General features: G+C 49.1%; 1 protein-coding gene across 7 annotated transcripts in view; it reads right to left on the reverse strand.

Moving 5' to 3' along the window:
* The window catches only part of MYLK (myosin light chain kinase), a 279,518-nt gene that overhangs the window by 32,226 nt on the left and 234,263 nt on the right, over window positions 1–13,029 (reverse strand). For all 7 annotated transcript variants that reach the window (XM_059888917.1, XM_059888922.1, XM_059888894.1 and 4 more), the window contains 3 exons: window positions 10,587–10,892; window positions 309–341; window positions 120–213 (listed from right to left, as the gene is read on the reverse strand). In XM_059888917.1, the coding sequence (XP_059744900.1) occupies window positions 120–213; window positions 309–341; window positions 10,587–10,892 (433 nt within the window). The remainder of the gene's footprint in view (window positions 1–119; window positions 214–308; window positions 342–10,586; window positions 10,893–13,029) is intronic.

Genomic DNA, 13,029 nt, shown 5'->3' on the forward strand with positions numbered 1-13,029 from the left:
ACCTCAGTCTGGGGAGTTGGCAGAACCCAGGGAAGGACGGGAAGAGGAGGCATGGAATTTAACCTTGGGGCCAGCGCCACCCTCAGTCTGGGGTCCAGAAGGGGGCCCACTCCACTTACGATCCTAGTCTCTCTTCGATGTCGTAGAAGTCGGACACTTTCTGCTCAGTATTGACCGTGACGGTCCGGTAGTCGACCTCAGGCTCCTTCTCATCTGCAGGGTTGGGGCAGGGTGAGTGTGAGCCATCAGATCCCTCCTCACCCCCATCCACCCCTCGAGTCTACCCAAGGACAGGGTCCAGCACTCACCATCATCTGACACCTCCACTTCGTCCTTCGGCTCTGGGGGCAGAGAGGATACAGGTGATTAATACTGAAGGCCCCGTGAGCTAAGCAAGCTGGGGGCCCTGTCTGGCTTCAGCCTTCCCAAGCACGAGACTATAAGCCCAGAGCTCTGGGCATCGCCATGGGATCAGAGGCTTCACACTGCAACAGGGCCACGTATTCACTGACAGGCCCTGGCCTCCTCACCCCACCCAGCCCCTCCTCCATCCCCACCTCTCTATCCTCAAGGTCTCCTAGACATGTCCATCTTCACATTTTTCTAGTTTCTAGAACTTACAGACAACCCGGATAGTCCCTTTCTGCTGCTGCTGCTGCTGCTAAGTCACTTCAGTTGTGTCCAACTCTATGTGACCCCAGAGATGGCAGCCCACCAGGTTCCCCTGTCCCTGGGATTCTCCAGGCAAGAACACTGGAGTGGGTTGCCATTTCCTTCTCCAGTGCATGAAGGTGAAAAATGAAAGTGAAGTCGCTCAGTTGTGTCTGACTCTGAGCGACCCCACGGATTGCAGCCTACCAGGCTCCTCCATCCATGGGATTTTCCAGGCAAGAGTGCTGGAGTGGGGTGCCAATGCCTTCTCCTCTTATAGTTTCTACTAGTATCAAATCCATTTATCCATTTACTGAGCTTTTTCTGGAATTCTAGCCATGTACCAGATATCTTGCCAGTGATTGTGGGTATACAAAACAAAATACAGATGGTGTGATCTCTCCATCATGGTGTGATTTCTTGGAGCTTATAATTTAGTTGGAGAGGCAAATATACATATACTTGAAATACCCATTATGAGTGTTATATGGGGAAGCACATGGTATTGCCACACAAACCAAGTAGACAATGGAGGAAAGTGACCCAAGTGGGATAAGTACAAAGTCAGAGCAATTAATCTGGGAAGAAGGAGCCACTGAGCTGTGTCTTAGAGGAAATAATGGAATACAGTGAGAAGGGTGATGTTATGCAGGAAACCAGCAAGGAGGGACGTGAGCAGCCCATGCTGGCCGTTCACACAGCTGTGTCAGGGTGGGAGGAGGGACATGAGTGTCCAGAGGAACACACCCAGTCCCGAGGTCCTGGTTTTCCTTTGCTTTAGCATAATTTGCTGGGCTGGAGGAAGCACAAACTGGAATCAAGATTGCCGGAAGAAATAACAATAACCTCAGATATGCAGATGACACCACCCTTATGGCAGAAAGTGAAGAGCTAAAGAGCCTCTTGATGAAAGTGAAAGAGGAGAGTGAAAAAGTTGGCTTAAAGCTCAACATTCAGAAAACTAAGATCATGACATCCGGTCCCCATGGCAAATAGATGGGGAAACAGTGGCTGACTTTATTTTTCTGGGCTCCAAAACCACTGCAGATGGTGATTGCAGCCATGAAATTAAAAGACACTTGGAATTAAAAACTCCTTGAAAGGAAAGTTATGATGAACCTAGACAGCATATTAAAAAGCAGAGACATTACTTTGCCAACAAAGGTCCATCTAGTCAAGGCTATGGTTTTTCTAGTAGTCATGTATGGATGTGAGAGTTGGACTATAAAGAAAGCTGAGCACCGAAGAATTGATGCTTTTGAACTGTGGTGTTGGAGAAGACTCTTGAGAGTCCCTTGGACTGCAAGGAGATCCAACCAGTCCATCCTAAAGGAGATCAGTTCATTGCAAGGACTGATGTTGAAGCTGAAAGTCCAATTCTTTGGCCACCTGATGCGAAGAGCTGACTCATCTGAAAAGACCCTGATTCTGGGAAAGATTGAGGGCAGGAGGAGAAGGGGACAATAGAGGATGAGATGATTGGATGGCATCACCGACTCGATGGACATGGGTTTGGGTGAACTCCGGGAGTTGGTGATGGACAGGGAGGCCTGGCGTGCTGTGGTTCATGGGGTCGCCAAGAGTCAGACTGAGTGACTGAACTGAACTGAATTTGTTCCTAAAGGGCCATTGCGGCTTCTTGATCGTGGCCAAGTACCTTTTGCTTCCTGGGCTACAGTTTCCTCATCTGTAAAAGGAAAGCGCTGTATTTCTGGGTGATTTCTAGGGTCCTGGCTAGCCCTGGGGTCCATGCTTTGTGATGTTCTAGATGCCGTTTGGCCATGATGTGGACTGTGTCCCAGTTGACAGCGGGAGCCAAGGGAGGCTTCCAGAATATGTGGAAGGATCCGGCGAAGCCAGAGAGGGAGGACAAAGATTTCTAGAGTGTGTGTGTGCGCACAAGATGAAGGAAAAGGGTATGATTTGCTGAAAGTCCCAGCAGAGCAAGACTGAGGATAGGAAGTGGACGGCAGGTAGAAGGAAGACCAGAACAGATGGGTGGAGGGGTTTGTTAGATGCTGGCCAGCAGGGAGGGTTTGTATGGGAGTGGGCTCAGCTTCACAAATGGGATGAAGGTGCGGGTCAGGGACAAGGTGCAGCTCAGAACTGTGGACAGTGAGCCCCTCTGTTCAGCTGAGGGCAGAACAAATGACCGAAATCTAAGCAGACAACCCGAGAAAAGCCACACAGTTCCCATACCAGACAAGGACCCCTTACTAGAAAAGAGTCTTGAAAGAGATTATAAGCACATGACCAGGAACAAAAGAGGCTCTGATTTGTATAGAGTTCTGAAAACACTGTGGGTGAAGTTTAGAACACAAGTGGGATTGGAAGCAATATTTATTCCATAAAGGAAAATGCCAGGGAAAAATAAAAATACAACACGATCAGTGGGGACTCTCAGAGTAGTGGTAGGGTTCACAGAAATTCCCGGGATGTGAGTATAACTGATCAAATCAAATCACAGATTTGAGAGTTGAGAGTGAGACTGCCAGAGTCATAGCCGACCAGAACGTGCGTGACAGTGAGGCACCTGGAAGGTGGCGATGGAGTCACACTGTCAGGGAGAATCAGATCATTCACACTTTCAGCCTGACAAGTCCTGGGGTATCTAGTTAGGACCAAAAATGGGAGCCCAGTTCCTCAGCCAATTGCTCTGGCCAACAGAATGCTGTCACTGGGGAAATGTGCTCTGGCTGCAAATAGGTATTATTATTCCGCCCTGGGTAGAACCTGGGGTCCTGTGATCCTGGAACGCTGGCTGTTAGTCTTGATGGAGCTGGAAGAAGTATGGGTCATTGACAGGAAGAGCTGCCATGTGAAGACAGTCAGAAAGGGTTAGGCCTCTCTAGTTGGGAAAGGGGCCTAAAGCAGACATGAGTAAAGACAAAAATCACAATAGCCAAGGGTAAGGTTAGGGTTATGAACTTTCACCAACTAATGAATACTGTAACTTGGGAGAACAAATTAGTGTTACACCCCATATAGGAGGAAGGCTGTAGGCATATGGAAATCACATCTCAAGAGTTACCATAAGGAGAATAAACAGGTTCAAGAAATGTTCAGCTGAGTTCAACAATGGTATTTCACACAGGACTTTAAGAAAGCAAGAGATTCAACATCCATTCAATCACTAAGTACCCGTGGATGCCAGTTACTGGATGGGGACTTAGAGACAAAATATTAATGACAATAGCTACGTTTAGTGTCAGGGAACTCCATTGTCCTGATGGGGCATAGTCAGGAGGCCCCAACTGAGACAGTGGTTTGACCTGTCTTGACCTTTCGGTGCCCACACCACACATGCTGGTGTGAAATGAGCAGCAGGGTGGGAGAGGACAGAGAGGCAAGCTTTCTTGACCTGGAATCTCCAGGAAAAATGGTCTGTCTTCCCCTAGTGAAGGAGCAGCAGCAGTATTGTGAGCCCTCGAGGGACTTTCCGACAACCTGTCCCCCAGAGGCATCTTCCAGGTTGCCCTGAAAGAGCAGGCAGTTCTAGAACTCGCCTCTCCCCATCTCTCTGACACCAGTTAGAAGTGGAGTTAGCTGCCGTCACCTCAAACACCACACCTACCCTCACCTCCTGCCTTTCTCCCTAGCAGTCAAGACGCGGAGCGCCTTCCTGATCCATGGCTGTAGGGACACAGCTCAGGCTCGGGGAATCCCCGCCTGTCTCTGTCTCACTGCTACATGGCAACTCTTCCTCTGTGTGGGACGTGGACCAAGGCTCCAGGCTGAGACATTTCCCTTCCTCCTTTTCCTTTTTGTCCTGCCTCCACTCTGTTTGCAGGGGGAACGGTCAGGTGAGGAACAGTCCCAGAGGAGTGGGGGAAAGACCACAGTTCAATTAGTCAAGCTCTCTGAGCATCAAGGGGCAGTAATGAGAGAGGTGGCCATTCGGCATCCATCTTTCCACTGAGGAAGGAGCTAAATTGCAGTTGGAAGAACTTCAATGAAATATTAAAAAACCTACTCAGAGCTGTGAGATGCAAGAGTTAAGTGCAAGAACTATTTGGAATATGTTTCTGAGATATTTCTGCAGTCAGATGAGTCCCATCCCCCTGGAGTGGCGTTTGGGAGAGGAGAGGCATAGCGCTCCTGCCCTCACAGGGCCTGTGCTCAGTGGGCTCCCTGGACACAGTGGTCCCTTTGCACAGCCAGGTGCCACTGTGTGCCCAGTGGACACTAGAGGGCGCCCCCGTCTTCAGGAGGATGGCCATGGTCAGCACCCCACCCCCTGCACTGGGTGAGCTGCTGATCTTCCTTATATCTCTGGGGGCTCTACATCTCTAACTACCCTTGGGGCTCAAGGAAGCCCTTCCTCTGCAAGATGCCTCTATCACAGCTGTTTGCTAACAACTATACAGACCAGAGGGCTTCCCAGGTGGCTCAGTGGTAAAGAATTTGCCTACCAGGAAACAGAGGTTTGATTCCTGGGTCAGGAAGATCCCCTGGAGGAGGAAATAGCAACCCACTCCAGTGTTCTTGCCTGAAAAATCCCATGGACAGAGGAGCCTGGCGGGCTACAGTTCATGGGGTCATGAAGAGTCAGGCACAACTCAGCGACTGAGCATGCATGCAGGCATACAGACTAGAACAAATTCGGATCAGGAGCAAGGATAGTGTGGATTTAGGAGTTAGAGCTGAGTGGAGCTTCCGGGGGAGGGGGTGGGGTGGATGGAGTGGGTGGGAGTGGAGATTCCTGGGGGCGGGATGGGAGAGAGCGGCTGTTTTCGGGGTAGGGGGAAGGGGAGGTGCTAGTTTACCCAGGTTTGGGAAGTCAAGGAGGAGAGCTGTCAGGTTAGGGAGCCTGTCTGAGAGGTGGCCCAGGCATAAGGAGGCCACTGGAGCTGGGTGGGGGCCTCTATGCAGTGCTGTGGCGTCCGCTGTATCCCCAGCACCCTCAGCGCCGGGAGTGCAGGGCAGGTGAAGGACACACTGCACGAACGCAGAGTGAGGGCTGGGACGGAGCTGCGAGGTCAGGATGAAGCCAAAAGCTACAGTTGCTGAAGTGGTGGGAAGAGGGGCCGTGGTAGCTCTGGGGAAGATGAGGATCAACGTGAGTGGGGCTTAGAGTAAGTAGGGCTCCCTGGTACTGCCTTTCTGATGACCAGACCCCACTGGCTCGCAGCAATAACCTACCATAATCACCTACTTACCCCATCCTGCTTCTACCCATGTACATGTATACACACACACACACACACATTTACACTGAGACCCATGGCACTTTTAAAAAGAAAAAAGACAATCGACCCTGGCTATAACTAACAGGCATCTGAACAGTCCACAGAGAGCTTCAGTTGGAAGTCCCACCCCCTTACCCTCCCCCTCCCATCCTCCCATCCTCCCATCCTCCCATCCTCCCATCCTCCGTCCCTTAGAGGACACGCTGATCAGCCCCTCCCCTTCCTCCCCCTGAGACCATTCATCTGGCTCTGAGGGTGCGAGCTGCCAGCCTGGAAGCCCTGAGTGGACTGGACCCCCTCTGGATTGCAGGAGATTTCAACATTTCAACATTTGTCTGCTCCCAGCCAGGATGGACCCCAGGAGGAGAATCTAAGAACCACAGTGTGTATGTAGGGGTGGGGGTGGGGGGTTCAACTGACTGTGGGGAAGAAGGGAGGGGCCACCTGCCTGGAGCCAAGTGATCTCAGCCCCTTCTCTCCACAGACTATCCTCGCAGTCCTGGAAGCTGCTGTCCAGGCCTCTTAGGAGCCATACTGGCAGCTTCTGTGGCCTCCGGCCCTCTGTGTGGGGCTCATCAGGGATTCTGCAGTCTCTCCTGGTGTATGCTATAAAGGACCTTGGAAGCTTTCCTTTCCCCCCTAATGTGCATCTCACTGCCACGTTATCCCCTTTCTGTCACTTTTCCAAGAGGTGGGGAGTCGTCTTCTTGGACAAAGTAATATTCTAAAAACATGCAGACTGGAGCCTGGCCACCTGCCCTGGCACCCCGACTCCACCCACTTTGCTCCCACTCTGCTCACATCGAAGGGGGGCGTCATAGGGCTGCAGACGGCAGTTGTGTGGCTCTGCTTCTCTCAGCAGGCATTTGTGAGCAGCTAATGGCAGGAGCCCCCGGAAACTGCAGAGGCTGGCAGGGCTGCCCTGGGCCTGGGCCAGGTCTCCCCCAACCCCACCCAGCAGGCTGTAGCTCTCAAGGAGACCTGATCTCCACATATCTCCAGGGTTCACCGGGGCAAAGGCCCCCAAGACAGCGTAAATTTGGTGTGTTTTCCATTGGCATCCTCCAAACTTTCTCTCTGGAGCCCTTGTTTAACTTGAGAGTAAAGTTTAATTTCTATATTAACCCTAAATTTTAAAACTAAAGAGGGTAACCGTGTCATGACAGTTTCCACACTTATGATGCCTCTGGCTCTCAGGGTGGCTTCAGGCTCTTGCTCTGTTGAGCCACTGGTCCATTAGTCTCCTCTCTGCCTCGCATCTTAAAGCTCATTCTCTCCTAGAACCCTTTTGCTTGCTTTCCCTCTCCCTTCCCTTCCTGCCCCCAACTTTTTCTCCATCTTAAATTCACAGCACTTGTTTTCTTCTATTCACAGGAAGCTTCTTGAAGTGACATTCCACACAGGCCTCCTTCTTCCATTCATTCCTTAGCCACAGGCCAACTATTTTCTACCCCATGGAAGCTTCCCAGGTGGCTCATCGGTAAAGAACCCGCCTGCCAATGCAGGAGATGCAGGTTTGATCTCCGGGTCGGAAAGATCCCCCAAAATAGGAAATGGCAACCCACTCCAGTATTCTTGCCTGGAAGTCCTTGGACAGGGGAACCTGATGGGTTGTAGTCCATGGGATTGCAAAAGAGCTGGACACCACTGAGTGACTGAGCACGCACAGAAGAGCTATGGACTTTGCTCTCAAAGATCACTGCACAGCAAAGGGCTAAACCCAGACATCCTCCTGCACCCTCATCTCTTTCCTCTTTGCCACTTGCTGCTTCCTGTGTTTCTGCAACACAGCAACCCCCCTTGGTTCTTTCCCCTCTTCGTCCTTTCTCCCGGTCATGCAGTTTTCTTCATTTCTGCATCAGTGTTGACTTTCCTTACCAACTTCTCTGTGCCCTCACTGATGCTCATGGCTTCAATTACCAATTCAACAGTGAAGACAGCTCGAGCTTAAACCTTTCTCCTGAGCTCTGGACTCAACCATTCAACAGTCTGAAGACACCTCCCTGTGGACAGCCCTCAGACACCTCAAAACCAGAGCCTCCACCTCCTCTGGGACTCCCTGCTATCTAACCTCTAAATCACTAAGAGGCAGCCTAACCTCCTCCATCAGTGTAACCAAAGGAACTCAGGCTCAGGGCCAGACGGCTCTGAGTTCAAGCTTCAGCACACCATTCTCAAGCTTTGTGACCTTGGGCAAGTAGCTTCATTCCTCTAAACCTCAGCACCCCTATCTGTAAAAAGGGGGTAATAATAGTATCTACTTCATTGAGTTAGATGTGTGAAATAATGCATGCAAAATGCTTTAATCTGGCTATATATTAATAGCAAGTGTTAAATATGTTAGCCACCATAAAACATAATAATCTCTAAATGGCTCCTGAATTTGTGTTTAGTTACAAGCCAAGATGTGGGAGTAATCTTAGAGTCTTCTAACTTTTCCCTGCCCAAGAAGTGATTAGGAATGGTGAATTCTACCTCCTAAGGTTCCCTTACTATCCTCTCCTGGACTACAACAGAGAGGCCCAATCAATATCTTACTGACTTCAATCTCACCCCCCACCCCATCTGCTCAGGTGCTTCTCAAACATTCATGTGTATATGAATCCATGGGGGGCTGAGGGTGGATGATGTTAAAATGAAGGTTCAAAAGGTATTAGGGAAGTGGCGGGGGGTGGGGTGGGGGGGTGGGGACGGGGCGGGCATGGAGAATCTGCATCTCTAACAAGTTCCCAGGATCCCAAGACTGCTGGTCCAGACCACACCTTGAGTTGTAAAGGTCTACACTTCCTCAAACTCTAAAAAAAAAAAAAAAAAAAAGACCTAACTATATCAAGCCCCTACTTGAAAACCTTTGATAGCTCACAATTTTATCTAGACTATCTTTTTGTGTTGCTTCCTCCTATTCTACCTCACGCAGCATATTCCCCTGGCCACACATGAGAGACTCAAAATGTGGTTTCTACCAATTTGTAACTTTGCTCACGGTGTTTCCTTTGTGAGGAATGCTTCTCTCTGTCTGACCTGTCTCTTGGAATCCTATTCCTTTCTCCAAGACTCAATGTAAGTATTACCTCTAGGAAGACTTTCCCAAGCTTTATGGCAAAACTATTCATGCTTTCTGCTGTATCTCCACAATTTGTTTTTACCGCTATAATATCAAATGGATGTGGCCCATCTCAAGATAGTTAGTCTTAACTATGGTCTTCACTATAGACTTTGTTAGATTTTCACTGTTGGATTTTAAGCTTCTTCTCTTAGTGGTCTTCATTTCCCAGGTACCTGACACTGAGTAGGCCCTCAAATAGGAGTGCAGAAAGGAGGGAGAGGGATGGTAGGGGAAGATGCTGAAACTGTATGTAGGTCTACCTGAATTCCAGCTTTCCAGGACTGTACTCCTGATTATTTATTAACTATGCCAAAGCCTTTGACTATGTGGATCACAATCAACTGTGGAAAATTCTGAAAGAGATGGGAATACCAGACCACCTGACCTGCCTCTTGAGAAATCTGTATGCAGGTCAGGAAGCAACAGTTAGAACTGGACATGGAACAACAGACTGGTTCCAAATAGGAAAAGGAGTACGTCAAGGCTGTATATTGTCACCCTGCTTATTTAACTTATATGCAGAGTACATCATGAGAAATGCTAGGCTGGAAGAAACACAAGCTGGAATCAAGATTGCCAGAAGAAATATCAATAACCTCAGATATGCAGATGACACCACCCTTATGGCAGGAAGTGAAGAAGAACTCAAAAGCCTCTTGATGAAAGTGAAAGTGGAGAGTGAAAAAGTTGGCTTAAAGCTCAACATTCAGAAAACGAAGATCATGGCATCTAGTCCCATCACTTCATGGGAAATAGATGGGGAAACAGTGGAAACGGTGTCAAACTTTATTTTTTTTTTTTGCTCCAAAATCACTGCAGATGGTGACTGCAGTCATGAAATTAAAAGACGCCTAGTCCTTAGAAGGAAAGTTATGACCAACCTAGATAGCATATGCAAAAGCAGAGACATTACTTTGCCAACAAAGGTCCGTCTAGTCAAGGCTATGGTTTTTCCTGTAGTCATGTATGGATGTGAGAGTTGGACTGTGAACAAGGCTGAGTGCCAAAGAATTGATGCTTTTGAACTGGGGTGTTGGAGAAGACTCTTGAGAGTCCCTTGGACTGCAAGGAGATCCAATCAGTCCATTCTGAAGGAGATCAGCCCTCGGATTTCTTTGGAAGGAATGATGCTAAAGCTGAAACTCCAATACTTTGGCCACCTCATGTGAAGAGTTGACTCATTGGAAAAGACTCTGATGCTGGGAGGGATTGGGGGCAGGAGGAGAAGGGGACGACAGAGGATGAGATGGCTGGATGGCATCACTGACTCGACAGACGTGAGTCTGAGTGAACTCTGGGAGTTGGTGATGGACAGGGAGGCCTGGCATGCTGTGATTCATGGGGTCGCAGAGTCAGACAGGACTGAGGACTGAACTGAACTGAACTCCTGATTAACACACCATCGCCCCCTGGTGGCAGTGTATCAAAATTGCTGGTTCAATATTTTTTGAAAGATCACAGGTACCCCTTTTAGAGTATGGTTCAGTATATACATTGGAAAGCAAGATCCCAAAAGACCCTGACAGTCACCAGCAAAGTCTTGTCAGTTCCCCTGTACCACTCTCCATTCAGACTTCTACACACACAAGGTAAGTCATGTACATTTATCTCAAGCCAGTGATGAAAGGAAGGCAGCCTACCTTCTTCAGGTTTCTCTCCCAAGGCTGTGAGTTCAGACTCCTGGCTTGGCTCACTGGTTCCATAGACATTGATTGCACGCACACGGAACTTATATTCTCGGTCAGGCAGCAGGTCCTGGACGTTGAAAGAAGTGCTGCGGCACGTGGCTAGTTCCTTCCACGTCTTGTCCACTGAGTCCCAGATCTCGACACTGTATGACTGTACGGCGCTGCCCCCATCATACGAGGAGCCATACCAGGACAAGGTCAGTGAGGAGCTTCGGATGTCAGAGGCACAAGGTGTACCGGCTGGGGGGTCTGGCTTGTCTGGGGAAACAGAAGCATAGCATCATTCAGCTGTGCAGAATTGCAGGGTGAGAAGGTTTTTGAATTAGCTAGTCATTTACAGATGTGAGAGCTGGACCATACAAAAGGCTAAATGCCGAAGAATTGATGCTTTCGAACTGTGGTGCTGGAGAAGACTCTTGAGAGTCCCTTGGACAACAAGGAGATCAAACTAGTCAATCCTAAAGGAAATCAATCTTGAATATTCATTGAAAGGATTGATGCTGAAGCTGAAGCTCCAATACTCTGGCCACCTGATTCAAAGAGCTGACTCGTTGGAAAAGACCCTGATGCTGGGAAAGAGTGAAGGCAGGAAGAGAAGCGGGGAGACAGAGGATGAGATGGTTGAATGGCATCACTGACTCAATGGACATGAGTTTGAGTAGGCTCCAGGAGATGGTGAAGGACAGGGAAGCCTGGTGTGCTGCAGTCTGCTGGGTTGCAAAGAGTCGAACACAACTGAGCAGCTGAACAACAACGAGGGAGAAGCAGCTGTGGTCCCTGGTCCCGGCTCTCTTTCCCTCCTCTGCACAGTCACACCTATGCAAACACCTGTCTATGTGGAAAGCCCAACAAACACAAATACTATTTGCTTGAATATACCGTCTTTTTTGGCTAGTTTCTAGTCTACACGTCATGATTTCCTGTGCTTTGCCCAAGTCATAAACATATTTCTCAGTGTAAACAGATCTAGGAAGCTCCGCAGGAGGTGTGGACTGCTTCCCATCAAAAATATGTCTCGAAAGAGAGTTCAATGTGTGTATGTGCATGTGTCTCCTCCAGGCCTGAGGCCAGTGGCCTGAGACATAACAGGAACCAGTCTCTGCTTTCTCTGGGACACGGGAAACGCCTGCCCTGCTGAGGGTCAGTACAGCACAGTGAGCGCTGAAGTTACACACAGGGCTTGAATACAGCTCTGTCTTCATTCACTACTTCTCAGCCTCTGTGCCTCAGTTTCCTCCTCTGAAAATGTGCATGATAACAGCATTGGATCACAAGGTTGTCATGAGATATTCTTAGGAAAACATCCTGTTTGAGTAGCCTTGCTGTCATCAATCGGAGAAGGCAATGGCACCCCACTCCAGTACTCTTGCCTGGAAAATCCCATGGACGGAGGAGTCTGGTGGGCTCTAGTCCATGGGGTCGCCAAGAGTTGGGCACGACTGAGCGACTTCACTTTCACTTTTCACTTTCATGCATTGGAGAAGGAAATGGCAACCCACTCCAGTATTCTTGCCTAGAGAATCCCAGGGACAGAGGAGCCTAGTGGGCTGCCATCTACGGGGTTGCACAGAGTCGGACACGAGTGAAGCAACTTAGCAGCAGCAGCTGTCATCAATACTGCAGAAGTTCATTTCTGACTTTATAAAACATTACTCCCACCCTCTCTTCATCCTCCTGCTGCTGCTGCGTAGTTGTTCAGTCATGTCCGACTCTGAGACCCCATGGACTGTAGTCTGCCAGGCTCCTCTGTCCATGGGATTACCCAGGCAAGAATACTGGAGTGGGTTGCCATACCCTCCTCCAGGGGATCTTCCTGACCCAGGGATCAAACCTGGGTATCTTGCATCACAGACAGATTCTTTACCACTGAACTACCAGGGAAGCCCTCCAACCTCCTAGGACTGGTATAAAATGAGATAGAGAATTTCAAAGCAAACCACAGTAGCAAATCACAGTCATCTTTAAGGGCCGGAAAATGAGCCAAAGATACAAACTAGGAGCAGTCCCTTGGGCTGGCCACCTTCCTATTCAGACCAGTAATGCTAAGAACCAGTAACACTGCCAACTTCAAGGCAGATCACAGCAGCCAGTATGTTCATTAATGAGGTTCTTGAGTTTTGAGATTTTTGACAGTTGTTCATCTCCGCCTGCAATGCAGGAGACACAGGAGATGCGGGTTTGATCCCTGGGTCTGGAAGATCCCCTGGAGGAGGAAATGGCAACCCACTCCAGTATTCTTGCCTGAAAAATCCCATGGACTGAGGAGCCTGGTGGTTTAAAGTCCAAGGGGTTGCAAAGAGTCAGACACAACTGAGCAACTAAGCATGATTAAGCACATCTGAACAAAATTCTGAACAAAATTCTCCTATTTTTCAGATTTAGTCTGTGTAGGTAG

This window comes from Bos taurus, chromosome 1 (genome assembly GCF_002263795.3).
Source record: "Bos taurus isolate L1 Dominette 01449 registration number 42190680 breed Hereford chromosome 1, ARS-UCD2.0, whole genome shotgun sequence".
NCBI lineage: Eukaryota > Metazoa > Chordata > Mammalia > Artiodactyla > Bovidae > Bos > Bos taurus.